This window comes from Podarcis tiliguerta (assembly GCF_965153285.1).
Source record: "Podarcis tiliguerta genome assembly, chromosome: 3".
Classification (NCBI taxonomy): Eukaryota; Metazoa; Chordata; class Lepidosauria; order Squamata; family Lacertidae; genus Podarcis; species Podarcis tiliguerta.
Window position 1 is genome coordinate 73571214 of NC_139536.1, and position 21846 is coordinate 73593059.

The 21846-nt window shown below is 40.1% G+C and overlaps 1 protein-coding gene and 1 long non-coding RNA gene across 2 annotated transcripts; one reads left to right on the forward strand and one right to left on the reverse strand.

Moving 5' to 3' along the window:
• Window positions 1-1910: 1910 nt before the first annotated feature.
• Window positions 1911-14241, reverse strand: LOC310674410. Its single transcript, XR_014509569.1, has 4 exons — window positions 13658-14241; window positions 8111-13591; window positions 6060-7742; window positions 1911-6011 (listed from the first exon to the last, which is right to left on the reverse strand). It is a non-coding gene; the product is annotated as an uncharacterized lncRNA (long non-coding RNA).
• Window positions 8815-20120, forward strand: PNISR (PNN interacting serine and arginine rich protein). Its single transcript, XM_083433497.1, has 11 exons — window positions 8815-8915; window positions 10232-10417; window positions 11326-11552; window positions 13244-13430; window positions 14109-14299; window positions 14399-14536; window positions 15364-15463; window positions 16127-16180; window positions 17377-17547; window positions 18382-19495; window positions 19755-20120. Exons 1-11 carry the CDS (start codon window positions 8828-8830, stop codon window positions 19783-19785), a joined length of 2487 nt encoding a protein of 828 aa, XP_083289623.1. The 5' UTR covers window positions 8815-8827; the 3' UTR covers window positions 19786-20120.
• The last annotated feature ends 1726 nt before the right edge of the window (window positions 20121-21846 follow it).

Below are 21846 nucleotides of genomic sequence, written 5' to 3' on the forward strand. Positions count from 1 at the left end.
GGCTGTGTCAGCCTTGTCTGATGTGTCCCCACCATCATCTCCCTTACCTTTGCTTTGGTTAAGTGCTGTCACTGTGAGGAGTCAGAGAAGAGACACAGGCAGGCAATCTGGCACATGCACCTCTTGAGATCCAGCTGCAGATGGTTAGAGCTATGTTATGTCTTTTTGAATGATGCTGTGCTCTGCAGCTTGCCCCTTACTATGTGCCTGTTCTGCGAGTTGTAAAGTTTCCAGGCGAAAACAAATGGAATGTGTGAGGTAGATTGGATCAGGGGCCTTTCCTACCCATAAGCTCAGGAGTCCATCCAAGTCCCTGGCCAACAACGGCAGGGCTTGGTGGAGCAGCACAGCTCTGCTGCTCATACCAGACAAGGTGGAAGGTAGGAAAAATACTCTTTTGCTGCACCAGCCCCACCCTAGGAATGCTGCTGGCAGTGGCTTCAGCTGGCCTACTGCTACAGCTTCCCTAATGACAGAGGTGGGCAGGACTAAGCAGAGGGACACACCCACATCATGCAAATCCCTTCCAACACAGAACACAAAATGTGAAAATGTGGGATATAAATTAATGATTAAAAGTATTGTGTTTAATAAATCTATCTCAGATAAGAATGCACAAGATTGCAGCTCTAGAGTTCTGTGGGTTTTATCTAGATAAGAAGGCTGTGGCTGCAGTGCACCCACAAATTCTGAGCATATTTATTTGGACCTGCGATGACCTGTATACTTACTACGAAGTAGGTTGCACTCAAATTCAGCGGGACTAACTGCAAAGCAAATTTGCATGGAAACGAGCAGCACGTCATTCACTGCTATGGATTTTTATTTCTAAATAAATTGATGCTTTTGACTTCTAGTGCTGGAGGAGACTCTTGAGAGTCCCATGGACTGCAAGAAGATCAAACCTATCCATTCTGAAGGAAATGCTCACTGGAAGGACAGATTGTGAAGCTGAGGCTCCAATACTTTGGCCACCTCATGAGAAGAGAAGACTCACTGTAAAAGACGCTGATGCTGGGAAAGATTGAGGGCACAAGGAGAAGGGGACGACAGAGGACGAGATGGTTGGATAGTGTTCTCGAAGCTACCAGCATGAGTTTGACCAAACTGCGGGAGGCAGCGGAAGACAGGAGTGCCTGGCATGCTCTGGTCCGTGGGGTCACGAAGAGTCGGACACGACTCAGCAACAAAAAATGTTTATAATTGCACTTTAGGGCGGCGTTAGATGTAGGTCACTCCGACTACTTCACTTGCCGTGCTTGCAACCTTAACGCGCACTCACCTAGGAATAATACCATTCAGTGTAGAATTTATTTCTGGGTAAACATGCACAGGAGCGTGGGGCATGTCTTAATTTTGCAAGGACCATCCACTGGGCTCATCCTTATTCGCAGCAGTCTCGAAGTGCGAAACGGCCTCACTAATTCTCCGTTCTGCATGCGCAGCTGCACTGGCTTTCTTGCCAGCAACCCAGGAACACACCTCAGAGCCACCAGGCACGCGCCGCTACCCTCCCCAAGCCTCGCCTGGAGGCGGAAATGCCAAGAGCGGAAGAAAATGGCGCCGGCAGAATAAACTTAATCCGAACCCTAAAAGGTGTGTGTCGGTGGCGGGGAAGAGCAGACGGAGGTTGAAACCAGCAGACATGAAAGGACCCTTTCCTCTTCCTAGCATATATTTCGGAGGACCCGTATTCTCTTGTCAATAGTGAGGGGGGGGGTTAGCCCCTAAATGGCTAACCTCCCCCCGCCCGCCCACTTCTCGTTAAGGGAGTCTCTCAGGGGCCGCGTCTGCCCTTACCAAAGATGGCGGTCGGACCGCTTTCTCCAGCGGGTTCCAGTGACGTGAGTTTCTGTTCCGGGTGAGTCCTAGCGGGCGCCATTTTGTGTGGTTCGGGAAAAAAGCCTACCGGAGAGACGGAGGCAGCCCAAGAGCTGCTAGTGCCGCCGGTCGGCGGGGAAGGAGCGGGAGGGGGTGAGTAACGGCCCACAGGGCGGCTGCCGTTGAAAAGACGCTCGACGCCGCCGAAGGACTGGGGCGCCTTTCCCTTCGCCGTCAGGGGGCGCGCCAGGGCTCGGCGCTGTTGCCCCAGCAGCCGGGGCGGTTGAGAAGGTGGGGGGGGAGGGGTCTGCCCTCTGGGCCCATGTGAAGAAGCGTGGAGGGATTGGCCCTTCTCGATTCCCCCACATGGGTTGACTCGCAGCGGGCGCTTATTTTCTGCACGTAACTCTTTTTCTCGAGGTTCTCTTTCCCCCACCCCTCACGTACCCACCCCCTTTTGCGCATGCGCCGTTGTCCTAGCTGTGGTACTGAACGGGCGAGTTGAGATTAAAACCCGTTACGAATCCATAATGCGCATGCGCATGTGCGCTCCCGATTGATCGGAATGAAATATATGGGGGTTGACGTTTGGGGCCGGTGGTGGTTTTGTTGCTCGTGGTGCCTGGAGGGAAGGGATGGAGTCAGTCACGCCCATTGGCTCGATAAGCATGTATAGGCGTTTTTATGATACAGGATTACTGGCTGATAGTTGCCATAAAGGGGATAGATGCTTTTTAAGCTAAGTGGGTTTCCCCCTCGTGTAATGGTAAAGCAATTCATACTTCGCTACATAATCGTCTGGCCCAAAAATGTTTGTCAAATTCTTGCAGTTATTCATGTGAACTCTGATAGTGTTTTCCAACAGTACCCTGCACATGTTTTCTTGGGAGTAAGCATTGTTCAGTTTAGTTAGGCCTAGCCGCAAACATTGAGGCTCAGGAAGGCAGCTCTAACCTCACGGATCTTGCACAGATCGGCAGAGGGGGAGCTCCCTTGGTGTTTCCTCAGCCCCCAGATGCCCAAAGGGGAGCGGTGGCAGAGCATATTTTCTGTGGCAACCCTGAAGTTGTGTTATCCTCTCATTATTCTGGCAACCTCATTATACAGCTTCTGGCAAATGCTGAAAACGCACCTATTTACCCAGGATTTTGCTACGTGAGATTTTTTAACTGATTGTTTTCAGGATGTTTTTGCTTTTTCTTTTTAAATTGTGTATCTTATTTGTCTTCCTGGGTACCTTGGGGAGTAAGGGTGGGATATAAACACAATAAATAATCAGTGCCGGGATGGGAGACAGCCTGGGAACTTTATGTATAATGATTTGGGTTCCATGATGGAAGAAAGTTGAACTATAAATGAAATAAATGAAAGATTATCATGGTTAGGATTACCAATAATTTGCAGCCTTTCACATCTTTGCTATGAAAGCATGTGTGCTAACTGAAGCACTCTACTTCATTTTGCTTCACAGCAGTAAAATCTGTGATTGTGTACACAAAACATTGGGGTAGGAACTAAGCTTTTATATACAGATTATTTCAGCAATTCAAGTGGTTTTACATGCACTATCTAAGTAATCCTAATAAAGATTCTGTAATGTAGGAGAGTATTTTGACATTGTAGATGGGAAGAAGAGGAAAGAGAGAGTAGCAATTTTGCTGAATGCTACCAGCTGAGTTAATGGCTTTGAGATTTTAAACAGGGAATTCACAGTTGACAGTTCTTAGTCCCCACTGTATACCAACTCTGGATGGCCTGAGTGTAAATATTTCATGGAAAAGAAGCTTCAGTATGCATGGAACAGTTACATTATTGATGGAAATGCATGTAGAATGCAGTGTTCAGGAATATGTACAAAAGGACTTGTCTTGTCCATGCTAACATATAGTGTTCAAATCATACAGCTATTTTGGTAACTTAATTCTAACTTAGTCTGCTCAGAAGTAGGTCTTATTGTATTCAATAAGACTTCTAGATAAGTGGGGTTATGGTGGGAAACTAAGGTACTACAACATACTTATCAACTTCATACACTTCTCAACATACACTGAAAACTGAAATACTCTGATAGTCAAAAATTCACTGTTGGGTAATCTATGTTGATAACATCCAGATGTCTCTCTGTACCAGCCATTGTCTAAATAATTATTTTTGTTTTAAGTCCCACCTCTTTCAAAAGGTTTGGGATGAATAATAGCAGCTCAAGAAAATAAAGTAAAAACAGACTATCTAGTTAAAATATTTAGAAATTAAAATTACCACATGGGTGTCAAAACTTTGGCTGTCAAAACTCCAGACAGGAAGGCTTTGCTGCACTTCTGGAAATCATTGAAGCTTGAACTTCAGTGAATAACTTCACACACCTAATGCGTGAAACATCTGCACCCAAGTTTACTTTTCAGCAAAATCATACATCAGCCTTGGCCACATTTTTGCCAATTGCAGTTTACTTTTGGGAGCTGACATAGTTATACTGTGATGGGTGTTCTGGGAATGCTCTAATGGCTCCTCAGCAACATTTTGCTTGTTGGAATTTTCATTGTGCTTAATAGAGGACAAAATAGACATATACAAGGCATATGATATTAGTTAAAGAAATATAAATATAAAATATAAAGGACCAGTGTGGCTTTAAAAGTAAAATATATCTGTATCTTGTTGCATATGATCCTGTGTAGTCAAACTGGTGTCTGAGAATTAGGGGAAATAGTGTTTTCCATTAAATAGATTTTAGTTCAGGTCAGATCTGTTCTGCGGTTTTCCAGGATAGTTTATAAAAGATTAAAATTAAAAACATTAAAAAGCCATAGTATAAACAAACAGCATAAAAGCAAACACCAAAGCATAAAAGTAATGTAGATAGGATTAAAAGGCTTGAACAGAAAATAGGTATTTGCTTACTCATGAAATTACATGGCGTTTTCAGGCAATGCTCCCTGGGTACAGAATTCTACAACTGGAGGGCTGTGCACTCCAATTGTAAAACAAATAAGTAGGTTGATTTCTTTAACCACCCGCTGCACCTCAGATGATGACCTATTGAAGATCTTAGTGAAACATATGTAGCATGGTACTAGTAACAAACAGGAAATTTCAGCCTCTTCTATATAGAGTACATATGTTAGATTGTGTTGGAGTCATGTATGTTTAGTATGTACTGGTCATCTGTTTTCAGTCCTTTACTGAAATTACACACATATTCCCATCTGCTGAGAGTAGGTAGCCAGCTTGGGGATGCAAGTTCAAAGGCAGAAAGAATAATTTTGAAACTTTTATTAATAGAAGTAAAGCATTTGAGATCAAAAAGGTATCAATTGCATCATTTTAGAATACTGAAAAATAAGGCATGTACGAATGGTAGAAGATCTAGAACAGATGTGGAGAACCTTTGGGCCTCCAGATGTTACTGAACTAGAACTCCCATCAACACTGCAAGCATGACCAATGGCTAAGGATGATGGAAGTAGTAGTTCAGCAACATCTGTAGGGTGAAAGCTTCCCTATATCTAGTACAGAAGAAGAAAATGATTCATATTTTGGGAATATTTATAGATGAAACCTTACTGTCTGGCTCATGCTAAAATAGTTTAGCAGTGGAGGACCAATGTTGGCTGCTCCTCACCTACACATAAACCGTCTCTAGTGTGAACTTGGCTCTCTGCATATGCCCATTTGACTTGTGAGCTCCCCCTGCTTTTTGAAGGGAGAAAATCACATTAATGTGTCTCCATTCAAACTTAAGCAGATGAGCCAGTTACACATGGAGGAGAGGGTGGTCTTGTGCCACTCATTCATCATTATTCTGTTGCAGTGCCATCTCAGCTGAAATTATGAGAATTGGGGCGGCATGCAAGATAGAGTGTTGCTTTTCAGTGGTTCTGTACTGACACTTTCCACCTGGAAATTATATACTGTTCAACAAGAAGAGGAGGCAAATAGAGGAGAAGGCAAGAATCAAAAGGCAACTTTTTCATTTATGTTTGGACTGCTCTGATACATAGTAAAAAGTTTTTCCAAAATTATTAGGAAGTACATTCCATTAGTCCATGGGGTCACGAAGAGTCGGACACGACTAAACAACATTCCATTAAATATAATGGTTTTTCTTAATATATGTAAGATATTGGTCTCTGATGGATTAAAACATAATAAAAACTAGGCAATAGCAATCTGCTGTTGCTCTGCGTGCTCTGGTCCATGGGGTCACGAAGAGTCAGACACGACTAAACAACAACAACAAAGCCAGCGGAATGAGTTCTAGTATTTCAAATTTCACATCATTTGGAATTCAACAATACTTATGAAGGAGAGACCTATTTTATAGTTCTGTGAGGCATTTTATGTGTAAATATATAATGGCGTAACTTTTCTTGTGTACTAGATGATCGTAGGATTGTTTGTTGTCACTTCTGTTTGTTCAAAAAGTTTTAAAATCCCAGAAACTATAGGTCATGTCTTAATTTATATGAATGGTTTGAACATTAGCATATTTCTAGATTCTAAATCCAACTGCATCAGAAGGAATTGGGGTTCCCCCTTGTAAAATTCAAGCCTGGAATATTGTATCTTAGCTGCACCAGAAGAGCAAGGCATTCAGAAACAAGGCAAAAGATGGCAGGGATAGGTCGTGAAGGGACAATATGTCTAGATCTAGTAAAGTATTTCCTATTCAGTCAAGTGGAAACAAATTCAGTCTTAATAATGCATGTAGATTAGTACCCTAATACTCTAGCGCAGGGGTAGGCAAAGTGGTGCCCTCCAGACATTGTTGAACTTCGACTCCTATCAGCCCCAACCATTATAGGCAATGGTCGGGTTGATGGGAGTTAAAGTCTGACAACAACTGGAGGGCACCACATTGACTACTCCTGCTATAGGGCTTCTGTGAAACACTGAAGGGAAAACCAAGTGGTTGGATTTGAAGATGGCTTCCTACTGTTTATGGAAAGATTGTCTTCCATCTCACACTGGAATGTTGTGCAAAGAAAGTAAAAGTAAATTCACCTGCTTGCACAAGAGCTTCTGCAGCCTCCTAGTGGATGATTCTGAACTGCTATAGTATAAACCAAGGGTGGGATTCAATGTATGAATGAGTCTCATCAGTGAAAGCCCCGTGCAAGGACTTCTGCTTGTGCAACAGGGCTCCCTCTCTCCCCTGTGTGCCCCCCAAAATTGGCTGGGGTTGTTAGAGGGGAGCATTCCATCTGGCAAGACAAATCACATTACTGTATGGTGTTGAATTCCTCCCCATGCCTGTTATTTTATATGAATTTTTGTGCAAGCTGTTTATCGAATCTCTTGTTCATGGTTCTTCGTATCCAGTATACAATAATTTCAAAGATGTATATCAAGCATCTTCCATGCTGGATATATTCCCAGAGCAGCTTAGAAAATAATACAACAATTTATTTCAATACTGTAATGTAACACCTAAATACAATAATAATAAAATAAAAAACCAGTGGAGTGTAATCAATATGTTGGAAAATTGGAAGGGTGTGTGTGAAATATTTGGTGCCAAAATGACATCCAAGTGAATGCCAGGTGAGCCTCCCTGGGGAGAACATTCCACAGGCAAGTAGTCATGTGAACAGTGAACAGGCGATTCTCTTTTTGTACTTGGTAGCTACATGCCTTACTATAGAGCATTGAAGCACATGGGAAAGAGCCTCAGATGCTGACCTTAGTGATCAAGCAGACTGGTAATGAGAAAAAGTGGTCGAGCATGTTTGCTTGGGAGAACAGAAATATTCATTTCCTTCAGTAGTTCCCACTGCTTAGGGTAGCATTCATAGAATTGTAAGGAAGGAAGTTACACTTTCCCATGTTATGAGTTTGTCTGTGTTTGTGTAATATTTACAACAAAATAATAATTTCACTTTTGACATTGTAATAATCTTGTTACAAATATTTGTTGAATCCTACTTTGTAGGAATGGGACATGGGTGGCGCTGTGGGTTAAACTGCAGAGCCTAGGACTTGCCGATCAGAAGGTCGGTGGTTCGAATCCCCGCGACGGGGTGAGCTCCCGTTGCTCGGTCCCTGCTCCTGCCAACCTAGCAGTTCGAAAGCATGTCAAAGTGCAAGTAGATAAATAGGTACCACTCCGGTGGGAAGGTAAACGGCGTTTCCGTGCGCTGCTCTGGTTCACTAGAAGCGGCTTAGTCATGCTGGCCACATGACCCGGAAGCTGTACGCCGGCTCCCTCGGCCAATAAAGCGAGATGAGCGCCGCAACCCCAGAGTCGGTCACGACCGGACCTAATGGTCAGGGGTCCCTTTACCTTTACCTTTGCTTAGTAGGAATGTTTCAGTAGGTATCCAGAAGTATTTCTAAGGACATGTCTCTTAAGCATATTGATAGCTTTCTGGTCTGTGCCCCACCCTACCCCGCCCAGTAGCAGTTTTATTTAAGCAAATGATAATACATTATAGTCTCAATAATTAATTGGCTTTTCTTGGCACTTCAAAGTCATAGTGTGCTTTGAGAATACTTTTGTTATCACCTGTCTAGTCACAGAGACTAAATTAATCTTTCTTGACCGGGGTTCTTTGGAAGGCACTTCTGGGCCAATGCCTGTGATTTGGCAACTCTTCTAGACATCTTTTCACAATATATTTATTTCCCAAAAGTGTTTATTGTTGTTTTCCCTCTCCTTCACAATTTTGTTAGGAATTAATGTAATATCTAAATTGACCAGTTTTCTGAAACTGTAAAGTTCTGGAAGTGTTTACTTGTTTCTCAACTGATGACAATCCTGCAATATGAAATGGCAATTCTGTTATTTGCAATTGTCTGGTATAGAAGTGTTTCTGGATGCTACTGGGAATTGGAACAAAATGAAAATGCTACTTGATCTGTTTGAGATAATGTTTGGGTAGTTAATTTTATTTTAAAATATAATTTGTGACTTTTGAAAGAGTTAAATGACTCTAAACACATGAAGCTTCAACTCAAACATCAACTGTTATTCTTGATTAAATGTAGAATATATAAAGAACTAAAGATGTGGGATCAAAGCGGACAGCCTTGGCAACAGTGGCCTTTGAATCAGCAGCAATGGATGCAGTCATTTCAGCACCAGCAAGATCCAAGTAAGTGAATAGTTGGGAAAGTGCTTTCAAGATTAAAGCTAGCACAGCAATTAGCATTTTAGGATTTTGACGAGGACATGATCTTTCACCTGCTACAGAATTAATGAAGCTAATCTGTTCCATTGGGCAGCATGCAACTTACATGTTTCACCAGTGCAAGGATTCTCATTAGCACAACGAAACTTTCTCCCTCTATCTTCCACTGCATGCACCCCACAGCCTCCCCAAATCTGCAGAAAATTGAGGGAACCCCTGTAATAAATTGGGGAGGCAAGGGAAGGCGAGAGGGTGAGAATCCCATTGCACAAGTGGAAAACCTTGTACATGTAACACTAGGTTGAATACAACTGTTAGTATTTTATTTGCTATCTTTTGATTTCTTGTATGTTGACTTGAAGTAGGTTGGTTGACAATTTGTTATAGTCTTTTTAAAACTATTATGGTCAGCACCAGCACCCCTCAATTAGATCAGAATGCACTAACTAAAGAATACTACTAGAATGCTTACAATGAATCCTACTTGGGTAACATGGGTACCCAAAAATAATATTGCAACTTTCAGCCTTGAAAATGATAGTAAATTTAGGTTGTCTGGCTGAAAAGTATTCCCGCCCCCCAAAATAGCTTCTGGGAGATGGGAGAAAGAAGATAGGCTGCAATTTAAAATGGGTGCATACCACATCCATTTAAATCCATCGGCAGTTTTCCCCTTGACTTCAGTGTGATGCTGATTTGAACCTTTTAGGCTGCAAGCCTTCAAGTAGACTGCTTAAATCTTTAAATCCCATTAAAATTGGCGTGTGTTCAGGATTGCAGGGGTGCAGCCCATTCCTACATATTCAGGAATAAGTTTCACTAAATCCATTGAAGCTTAAGTATGCCTGCTAAATATGTATGCACATTATAGCAACTGGAGTATTAGTACCAGTACAGGTTTCATTCTCTGAATACAGCTGACAAAGTCTGTTTATTAGATATTTTTGAAATGGCGCATTGGAAGAAACTGTGATAGGACAATGAACTGTTTTGGTAGTTTTAAGGTGCAGTCTTAAGAAGGAAGTCCCACTGTGTTCACTGGGGCTCATTTCTATGTGTGTGTATATAGGATTACAGCCTAAATCTAATTATTATTTGCCTTATTTGAAACAGAAAATAGATTAATGCATATAAATTATGTGAAGGACCCTTTTAAAAGGAAGCTTTTAATATACTTCCTATGACATGTGAATAAGGTGCTGTTCTGATGGGCTTGACAAATATGTCTTCCTAATTCTGCCATGGAAATCTGTACGTTGAAAATCTAATTTTATTTCTAGGCCAAATTGACTGGGCAGCATTAGCTCAAGCATGGATTGCTCAGCGAGAAGCTTCGGGGCAGCAGAGTGTAGTGGAACAGCAAGGGATGATGCCAAATGGCCAGGAGATGACAGGCATGGAGCCTGGTCCAAACAACCATGGCAACTTTCAGGGTGATCCAAACTTCAACAGAATGTGGCAGCCAGGTTTGTTTTTTAATACTTTCCTCTTTGCTTTTGGATTCTAACACTGATATGCTCTATCTTTCTAAGCCCGGAGCATCCTTGGAAAAGGCAAGTTGACTGCAAGATCCAAACCTCATTGGCTTTGAATTATTTTCTCTGTTAATGCACAGAATATAAATTAGAGCGTATAGTTCTGCCCTTTGTAGTGCTCTGTGATACGCACCTAGATGCTGCCTTAATCAGCCAGCTGTAGTCAGATTCAGGTTCTGGTCAGATAGCAATCTATAGATCAAAATGTTTTCTATTCCCTCACAGGCATTTCATACGCAGCCTTACATACCAGTAAGTCTGGTGCCTTTTCAGCAGTTGCTGCTGTTCTTCCTCTATGCTTCAAATGGGCCAACTTTATTTGTTAAAATGGTACAAATGTACTTACGGTACATTGCTTAATGTACATGAAGGATTTTTCAGTTTCACAAACTCTTAAATGTATTTCAAATTAGGCTGGTTAAAGGATACAGTATGGAAATGTATAGTTGAAAGTTGTCCCCGTCCCCAGTTCTGCCTGTATGCCTAGTACAGCTATATGCTAACGGAAATGGTAAGCTACTTGGATAAACTAGCCAAGAACAGTGTTCTTCCTCACTGGCTTGTTTCATGATCCTTTTTCAAGTGCACAACTAGCTCTTAGTACGTTATGGATGATGAAACACAAGATCATCCTGATTTTGGTTGATTTCATGGTATATTCAGCCAGCAAACAAAAATCAAGAAGGCATATCAGTGATAGTCTGGACACAAACAATGAATGCTAGCTTTATTAAGGTATATATTTGTGTGTATTTTACATTAAAGGTTTTATTTTGAAAGTCTCAAGAGAAGTAATGGAAAAAATGAGTTGTTAACATTTTGATTTTAAATCCAAACAGACTGGAGCATGCCCCACCAACCCCCTCATCCACCTCCAGAGCAGCCATGGATTCCTCCAGCACCAGGCCCAATGGATATTGTTCCTCCATCGGAAGACAGCAACAGTCAGGACAGTGGGGAATTTGCCCCTGACAACAGGCATATATTTAGTCAGAATAATCACAACTTTGGGGGACCACCACCTGATAACTTTGCAATGGGCCCAGTGAACCAGTTTGACTATCAGGTGAAACATTTCTTGCTTAAATATTGTAAGCATGCAGAGCCCATTCCACGGAGTTGTGCCTCTAGTGCTGATTTTCAACAGAATCCACAAGTTTTATTGTTTGCTCAGATACAATTTGTCATCTGCAAACCACCTGCATTGTGAACACCTCTTTATAATTTGGTTGTTAAAACACCTCGTTTTCCAATGCAATAAGTTTTGTGTAAAAGAGAAAAATATGAAAGAAAACAAAATGCTTAAATACATGAACAAGTGTATTCTGAGAAGGAACTGCCTGTTTAGAAAGATAGCCTAGATGATTTAGTATTTATTTTCCACTTCTCACCAGTTTGATTTGATTCATAAAGGTGAATTATGCCCACAATATCAGTTTCCAAAATGAATTCTGCGCTTCTGCACACAACTAAGCTTCTCTGAAATACAGTAATTTAGAAGTGTAGAACTGGCCAAAATTATAGCCATTTACTCTGGTTCTGCTATTTTTCCTGGGCAAGAGTCCAAGTATGTGCAAGGAACACCTCTACCTGAAAAAGCATCTCCATTCATTTTACTGGAAGTGTATATTTCTTTAGGTGTGTGGATTGAAATGAGCAGTGTGGACTGCTGTGCACATTCATGCTTTTGAGTCTGTGTGGGCTTTCTGGATTAGGCTTTTCAGAGGAAGTGCCAAGTTCCATTAATTTCAGTGGCACTTAAACATGCCTACACTTTTCTGAATTGCCATTATAAACAGTATGTCGATGTTATACAGTGTTATAAAGTATGATATATGGCAGTCAAATATGAAGTTGTAAATGATTTTTTTAAGTAAACATCAGTGGAGAATGACTCTTTCAGTGCTCTTTCTTTTCCCTTTTTCACTTCTGTGTCAAATCCCCACATGCTTATTAGATGTAGATATTACAAGTTTTTCCCCCTGGCCTTTTTTAACTGAAAAAAATGCTGCAGACTTTAATGTAATTGTTAGATTGGTCAGCTGAAGCTCTACACACAAATAAAAATGTACACATTGAATTTTTGGGACTGAGATTGACGCAGACATTTGCTATGCGGATTGTTCTCACACATATCACATTTATATAGTTTCCCTAGGCAGCTTACAAAAATATTAAAGTACGACATATAACAATTAAAATGAAATTAAACAGTAAGAGGCAGCCAAAAAGCCCACACCATTCCTTAGAACAGAGATAGCATAAACTAATTTACAACTCTCATAACCAGGGGGCAAGTATGATTTAAAAAGAAACTTAGATGTTATGTTCCTTTACTTTATATTCCAAACTAGCAGCTGGCTTACTGCAGCTACAGTGGCTTTCCTTTGAACTATAAATCAAGCTGATAATTGTAGTTGAAATTAATATAATTAATATATCTACTTAAATCTTCTCTTCCAACACCCATCCAATACGGAAGGGACTTGGAACTTTTCCAGTTTATTTATGTTGTGTTACAGTAATGCAAAATTCCTATTTCTGAATTCTGAAATGAGAAGGACTAGTCAATTTTCTTTTCTGAAACTGTCAACTTCACAGTTTAGACAATATAGGCTGTCCTTTAAAATATTAAAAGGGCTTCTATACAACTTTAGTAAGGTTCTTTCTACTGTGCATTTTTGTACAGACCAAATATTAAAGTTAGGAAATGTGTAGCATTGATCTGAAAGAAAATGAGCTTCGTTACTCTTTCAGCATGGGGCTAATTTTGGTCCACCTCAAGGTGGGTTTCATCCACCTTACTGGCAGCCTGGACCACCAGGCCCTCCAGGTCCTCCAGCACCTCCTGCACCACCTCAGAACCGAAGGGAGAGGCCAGCATTCAGAGATCGCCAGCGTTCACCTATCACATTACCTGCAAAACAGGAGACTCCTCAAATCGGTATGTCCTCATCATATTAATTTTAATAGATGTAGTGCCTTGGGCTGAACCAGCTCCTGTTATCAGTACAGTACTATCACAGCTTGAGCGAGCTGATCTTGGAGCCCCAATAGGAGAGAAAATGCTGAGAAAATGCATGGCCAGGAGATCTTCCCTTGCACCTTCCTATGCTGTGGATTTCAAATGGTGGTGTGAGCTCCTGTTGCTCTGTCCCAGCTCCTGCCTACCTAGCAGTTCAAAAGCATGCCAGTGCAAGTAGATAAATAGATACCGCTGTGGCAGGAAGGTAAAAGGCGTTTCATGCACTCTGGTTTCCGTCACGGTGTTCTGTTGCACCAGAAGCAGTTTAGTCATGCTGGCCACATGACCCAGAAAGCTGTCTGTGGACAAACGCCGGCTTCCTTGGCCTGAAAGCGAGATGAGCACTGCAACCCCATAGTCCCCTTTCACTGAACTTAACTGTCCAGGGGTCCTTTACCTTAGCCACATCCCAACTCCTATTTATGTGTTTGCCACCACAATGTCTAGCTTAGCCTAGGAAGAGAATTAGAAAGCTACAGTGGCTTTCTCTCCGTGAAACATCCTAAAAACCTCAAACACATCCATTATCTTATGAGCTTAAAAAGAAAATGAATGGGTTCCTTTTTAAGAAACTTACTTTTCTGTATGAATATTTAGATGCTGTTAAACGACGAACTCTGCCTGCATGGATTCGTGAGGGCCTAGAGAAGATGGAACGAGAAAAGCAAAAGAAGCTAGAGAAAGAGAGAATGGAGCAGCAGCGTTCTCAGTTGTCTAAGAAAGAAAAAAAGGAAAATGCTCACACAGGAGAAGAAGATGGACCACGGTTACCTCAGAAAAGTAAATTTGTAAGTGAAAAAGTTTATTGCACTGACAGAACAGTTGTAATAATGCTGCATTGAATTCTAACCTGTATTTTAACCTATTTCATAACCCGTTTCTTATAGGATAGTGATGAAGAAGATGAAGATCTTGATAACGTAGAAGCTACAAGTAGTGGAAAAGTCAGTAGAAGTCCCTCTCCAGCTCCTCAAGAGGAGCAAAGCGAACCAGAAATGACAGAGGAAGAAAAGGAGTATCAGATGGTATGGATGAGTTTGCGACCAGTTCATTGGCCATGCCTGTATGTGCTTGCTTATTAGTAGGGCTGCCATTCTATTTAAAGAAATCATAGTTGGTTTATCAAATAATGCTGATTTAATTAATTTTTGTTAAAATTCATTTGACTAAAATAATAGTTTGCAGAAAACTCTGTTTTTAGATAGTGTACATGTATTTTGCAGCAAGTGCAATTTTAGAGAGGCATTACCTCCTTTACATAATTGAAGGGGGTGCCTCTTTAAAGATGGTGTCTGTCACCTGTTGTTTATGCTTACTTAAAAACATCGGCAAGTTATCGGCTAGCGCGACACTGGATGTCACTGATATGGTGCTGATATGCATGGCAAGGGGAGAGAATGGCTAGAGTCAAGTTAGGTACACATAACATACCCAAAGGTTTATAAATGCTTGAGCAAACTTTAGATAATTCAAGCTCTTGATTTATAGGATCAACAGATTCCTATAAGGATCTTGATTCTCTTACTCAGAAAAGATGTATGTGAAATGTGATTGTAGCACTCTTCTCTCCCAAACTCTGTTTCCATCTGCTTTCATTACTTAACTACACATCACTTGAATGCAAAGGTGAACTGCTGTGCATACTGAACAAATAGGTACATTTTAAAGTACGTTGCTTGTGGTTGAACATGTAAGAAGTTGCATAGTGTGAGCCCAATGCTTTCTTCAGTAGTTCCAAGAAATCATGGGTAAAGGAACCATTATGCTTCCTAACCTGAATAACCGAATAGAATTGCAAGGGTTTGCTGAGAATTGTGTTTGAACTGGGGATTTTATATTTATAATTGTTTAGATGTTGCTGACAAAAATGCTGCTGACAGAAATTCTCCTAGATGTCACAAATGAAGAAATATATTACGTGGCTAAAGATGCCCATCGTAAAGCAATAAAAGGTATGCTTAGGCTTTCTAGTACTTTAATTAAATATCCTTTTGCATGTCCTAGAACATTTAAATCCATAGTATCTGTACCTAAAAGCAGTCTGTATGTTAAGGAAGAAAAGTTGCAAAAATTCAGTTGTAATAATCATATACTATTGTCCTGTGCAGTGTATTGTTCTGTGCAGTGTATTGTGAGTTAACTTCAGTTATTCCATTTCTTTCCTATAGAATGTCATTTATTTATTTTAAATGTTTACATATTTTAGATAATTCTAGTTCAAATTTAGCTGAGTAAAACTTAAGGCATACTTGAATTATGAATGAATTTGCTTTCACTGTTAGCCAGCTATTTTCTTTTTACGAAAATAGGCAGCTTTATTCCATGTAGTTGTGAGTAAATAATTATATACAGTTCTGTCTTCAGATGAAATTTATTAACTTGGAAATGTATAACTATAAGAAACTGATCTATCCACTATTAATTCACAGTTTAAATTTCTAAACATTCGTGGCCAGAAAATAACTGGGTTTTCAATGGATTACGTTTTTAATGTTTTTTCTCTCCTCCACAAAACAGCAATAGTAGTAGATTTAACAATACCATAGACTCTCATGCCTATGAAATCGTGGCTATTTGTGTTAACATGTTGTTCCTGTTGTTGATGTGATACAAAGCTCCTGCAAAACAGCTGGCACAGTCCAGTGCATTGGCTTCCCTTACTGGACTTGGTAAGTATGTTCCCAGTTTTGAGAGGGACTTAATGGGGAGATTGCTCTGGCTTGCATTTCTAAATATGTATTGAAACTGCCCAACATGCAATAGGCAAGCATCTGATAACTTTCGTGTTTCTTAGAAAGGGCTTATCTTGCAAATAAACCTATTAAAATACGCGAAATTGTACAGTGGTGTTATTTCCATTGTAAACATAATGTAAGCCTGTCCTGTAAATGAAATGTTTTGCACCAGATAGCTACTACAGTATCTAAATAAAGTGAATTTGGAGGAATTTTTCTCCTGTTTTTAATTCAGCTATTAGTGTGTGCTTTGATAAAAGAAACCAATAAAAATCTACAGTTTTGTCCTGCCAGCAGTCCACACAACAAATGTATGTTTTGAGTTCTCATAGCCAGCAGTTAGTGAAATATTGGGATATGCTGGATACGAAATTAAGAATTACATTCTGAGATGTAATAGCTTTTTTAAAAATGTTTGAAATATCAGTGTAACATTATACAATTTTAGTAACTTGTTATATTAAATATTTTTACTACTAGTAAAAAAATCTTTCACGTTAGCTTAAATGTATTAGTCAACTAATCTGAAGAGAACATAAAAAGAAAGTAAGAATGCTTCTGTATCAGATGTTCAGTATTACTTTCTGCTAGTCTTGTTAGTTTTTCCAGATCTATCTTTTGGGGGAAGAGAAGTCCATTCCTATTCCATACCTGTACCTCTTTAATGTACAGTCTTTTCTGAACAGTAGAAAATTGATTGGCATTTGGGACTTTTTAAAGCCCTGGATATTGAAGCTGGCTGAAATCATTGCAAAGATGTCTTCAGGGACAGGTCTTAGGCACTGCACTCCTGTGTATATGCTCTTGCTGATGTACACTAAGCATTTGGTACTGGCTCTGTAAAGAGCTTTTTTACCCATATACTTAACGGGAAAGTATGTAACCATAGCGATTGCTTGCTGGAAAACATGGCAAGCTATTCCGGAAGAAGTAAAACCAGATACTGAACAGCAGGTCAAATGTGTGGGCCTTGAACATCCAGTCAACCACCTTTGGCACTTCCTCCAGAATAAGTGGCTTCTTCAGTGAAGAAGTGAAAGATGGGCAATATACTCTCCTCTTTGCCCTGCAGAAATATTAAGAACCAGGATTAATCTTCCCTCGTGATAGACTAGGCTTTATGCACGCAGGTGGACTGGGTGGTTATGGATCAGGAGACAGTGACGATGAGAGGAGCGACAGAGGCTCTGAGTCATCCGATACTGATGACGAGGAACTGCGACACAGAATCAGGCAAAAACAAGAAGCATTTTGGAGAAAGGAGAGAGAACAGCAGCTATTGCTAGAGAAACAGCTGGAAGGTAGGATGTGTGTTTGGTTCAGAATTGACGACAGCAGCAGTGGTTTCCAACCTCTCAGACTTATGTGCCAGCTTGTACCCTAACTTGCAACCTGGGAGCCAAGCGCAGAATAATGCACCATGTACACAAGCCTGAGCTATAGAGTACATTACAGGTAACTGAGGAATTTGGGGTTTTCTCTGTGCTTTGATACTAGTTCACAACTCCAAATAACTCTTGATCTTTAGGTGACCTCATCTCTGTCAATAACACAGATAGTAAAATTTCATAAGCAGAGGCCTTGGCCATTGTAATTCCTAAGATCTGTTAAGAGTTGGATACACAAGGACTGGCTCACATCCAGAATGTAACAAGTAAAGAATCTGCTAGAATCTTTGGATAGAATAGAGGCAGAATTAGCTATAGCATGAAGAAATCCTTGGGGAAAGGCACACACTTTCCAGTACAGAGATTCCAGGAACACACATATTACAAAGATTCCTCTGAATTCATTGAGACTGCCAGTTTACAGTTGCCCATGGCAACAGAGATATTTCATAGATATTTATTGTGATTATTGTTTAGGTTCCATTTATATACTTGCTTCAAAACCCTATTAAAAAGGGAATTGTTGATGATTAACAACCCAATCTAATTCATGTTCACTTGTAAATAAGCTCCATTGACTTTCAAATAGCTACAGAAAAGAAGTAATGTAAAAGAAGTAATGTTACACTATGCTGCCTTGTTGATACACTGGCCATTAGTGGACGATAGGGAGAGATTTCTTGTATCTCTGCCATCTTGCTTGGCGTGATTTTTGTATTTGTTTCTTTTATGCACATACTTTTGCAGAAGAAAAGCTCCAGAATGAGAAAATTGCTAAAGAGATGAGTGAACTCACCAGTAAAGAGCAAAACAGCAGTTCACCACCAGAGGATGCAAAAGAAGAGGTGGAGGCGGATGTGTTCAGTGAAAAGAAAAAATCTCCAAAGCAAATGACACCAGATGCTGAACCCAAAAAAGAGGTTAAAGAAAAAGAGAGAATAGGGAGGAGTAGGTCAAAAAGTTCAAGCAGTGGTAGTTCGAGTGCCAACAGCAGAAGTAGTAGCAGTAGCAGCAGCAGCACAGCCTCTAGTTCATCCTATAGCAGTAGCTCTGGCAGCAGTCGCAGCTCTTCACATTCTTCTTCCCCTAAAAGGAAAAAGAGGCGTAGCCACAGTAGATCACCTTCGCATAAGGTTAGGCGCAGCAGAAGCAGGAGCTATTCTCACAGAAACAGGAGAGAGAGGAGCAGGAGTAGGGGCAAGGTAAGAGAAAGGCGGAGATCTAGTAGACATAGGAGTGCAGACAGGGGGGAGAGGAGGCGAAATCGTAGTCCTTCCCATGACCGAAACTGGGAGAGGCGTAGAAGTGATAGTCACTCAAGGGATAGACTTGCTAGCCTTTCCGCTCGTAGTGGGAGTCGAGATAGGCGTAAAAGTGAGGACCAGCGTAGAAGTGAAAGTGGAAACAGGCACAAACACAGCCACGATAGTAAAGTTCAGGAGAGGAAAAAGGAACGCAGCAGGAGCCTAGAAAAAGACAAGAAAAAGAACAGAGAGAGGGAGAGAGACCAGGAGAAGCGCAAAGAGAAACAGAGAAAAGAAGAAAAAGACAGTAAAGCTGGCAATCATGACGAGAGATTAAAGAGGAAAAGAGATAGTGAAAGAACGGTCTCTCGTAGCGATTCAGTTTCCTCAAAAACATTAAGGCATGATTCTAGGCAGGAAAGCAAGAAAAGTTCTACCAAAGAGAGCAAAAAGCACTCAGGTTCGGAATCTAGCACAAGGAGCAGTTCTGAGTCACCAGGCAGCAGCAAAGAAAAGAAGTCTAAGAAAGCCAAGCATAGTCGGTCGCGGTCCGTGGAGAAATCTCAAAGGTCTGGTAAGAAGGCAAGCCGCAAACACAAGTCTAAATCACGATCAAGGTAGTATTCTTTTAAGTATCTTGTTTGATTTATGTATTTATTTCTGTTTTTGTTCATCATCATGCCTGCAACTATATATTTTACAAGTTAAGCTAACTTCTTTAGATTATTCTCGGTGGGGTGGGGGTGGCGGCGGATGGGAACGACTTTGATAGCATTGATTTCCAACTAAGAAAATTTAAGTTTTTAAGCCTAACGTGTGTGTTTTTTGATAGTTCTTTTCCTCTTTAATTTCCCTCCCTTTCTCTTTATTTTTCAGATCAATGACTCCTCCACGTCGTAAACGCTGAGGAATGATATGGCACTAGTCATACGATTTAAAAATTCCATGAGTTTTTAAGGGCTTGTCTCATTATAGAGGCTCATTATAGAGGCTACAGTTGTGGCTGTGTAGGTGAAAGCTGAACCCTCCTTTTTAAAAAAATAATCTGTAAATAGCTGTATTTTTGGGAAACGCTGCTCGGAGTTAAGTACTTGCTAGGATTTCTTTGTATTTACATTTTTCCTTAGTAGTGCTTACTAAGACTATGAAATATGCCATTCTCTTTCAGCTGTAATGTTCTTAAAATTGCTATTGAATGTACTGTGATGTCAATAAAGTTCTTTAGTTCATTTTTTGTTTAAATTCTTGTATTTTAATTTATTTTAAATTACTTTTTTTTTACAATACACTTTTGTAAAATACTGAACAGTTTGTCAGTTTTAAATTTTCTCAGTGTTTTAAGTTTCCTCCTTCGATAGTTCAAGGTCGGTCAGTCCCCGGGCAAAATAATTGTTAAAATGAACTAGGGTTTTGTTTTTAAAAAACATTTATTGAATTATCATCCTACTGTCTGTGACTAAAATGTGGATAATTCTTATTGTACAACATACCAATATTAGCCAAGCACAAATAGTAGCGAAGTGTAAGTAAACAACATGTATGATGTGAGTTTGTAACTTTGAAACTCTATTCCTCAATATCCTACTTCTGTGTTAAAAAGCACACTCTATAATGGTTCATATGGTTAGAGAAGCTAGAATCTATTTTGGATTCATTTGTTTTATTACTCTATAACTTCTGCATTAGAAACCATTAAATAACTCTGTGATACAGAAGGTTAATAAAAATAACTAGGTCTGGTCTTGCAACTTATTACTAGAAATATGGTTTCACTTTAAAAAACAAGACAGTTTTTAAACTTCTTTTTCCAACATATTAACCATCTAGAGAGATTGTCTTTTGGCTGATAGAACTGAACTCGTAAAAACAGGCATTTGCAAACTGCAAATTTACAACCTGCCCATCCCAAACAACTGTCAACAAACATTGTGAATTCTTGGGAACTTCAAAATGTCAAATAATACATTCTGATGAGGGGTATTATGCTTTTTGGTTTTTAAATATAATTCTGCTGACTAAATATACCCTTTAAAAATGGCTAACGAATGCAATGGCATATGCAATTGGGAATGTTCCATTAAATCTTCCAGGTAAATATTGCATAAAAAGAACTGCACCAAACAATTATGTTGCCCAGAGTCCTCCCATCTCTTTCTCCATGAATTCAACCTACTGTAGTTTTAAACGAAAGAAGAGAAACAAGCTCTAAGGATAAACTGGTTTTTAGATAACTAAGAATCTGAGAGATTTGGTTCAAAAATTAAAACAGTGGGGGCAAAGATTTTTTTCAGTGCTCCCATTTATTTTAAAATGAAGTACTGAGGAATACAGCTTTCTATGATCTACTGCATCCACTTTTTATACTAGACTTCTATTTGTTAAGTAAATGATTGTGCATGAGGCTTTTTATATACTACACCAGCTGGATTTGTCACTCCCTGTATCAATGGAAATTTCATTCACACAAGTGCACTAATTTCAGTAATGTCTGTATGCCAATAAAGAGAGCATACTCTTCCTATTTAAAAGGTTCATAGGTTTTACTTAATGGTCTATATAACACATCACAGAGAGAATGGTGGGACCAAACTGTTGTCACAATGAGCCTTTAAGTAAATTGAGTTTCCTTTACTGGAGCTATAATTAATTTTTCTACAGAATATGATTGACTTGGATCCAAAGAAGTGACATAAGGAGGCTGTCTGGGTCTATTTGGGTTTTAGTGCCTTGTGCCATCACCAGCCCATACAATCAGTTACTTACCTTCTTATAATTTCATCACCTTTCTTACACACCCTGCCAATTATTCTAGTGCTTGTGGAATCAAAACGGTTGCCTAGATAAGAGTCTATTCTCTGTGCTGAATGAAGAGACAATTGAAGAGTTATTGGAGGTTGAAGGTCTCACGGAGAACCATCCCATGTACAAGATTGTAAACAACCAGAAGTTTTTTCTCCCCTCATGTGCA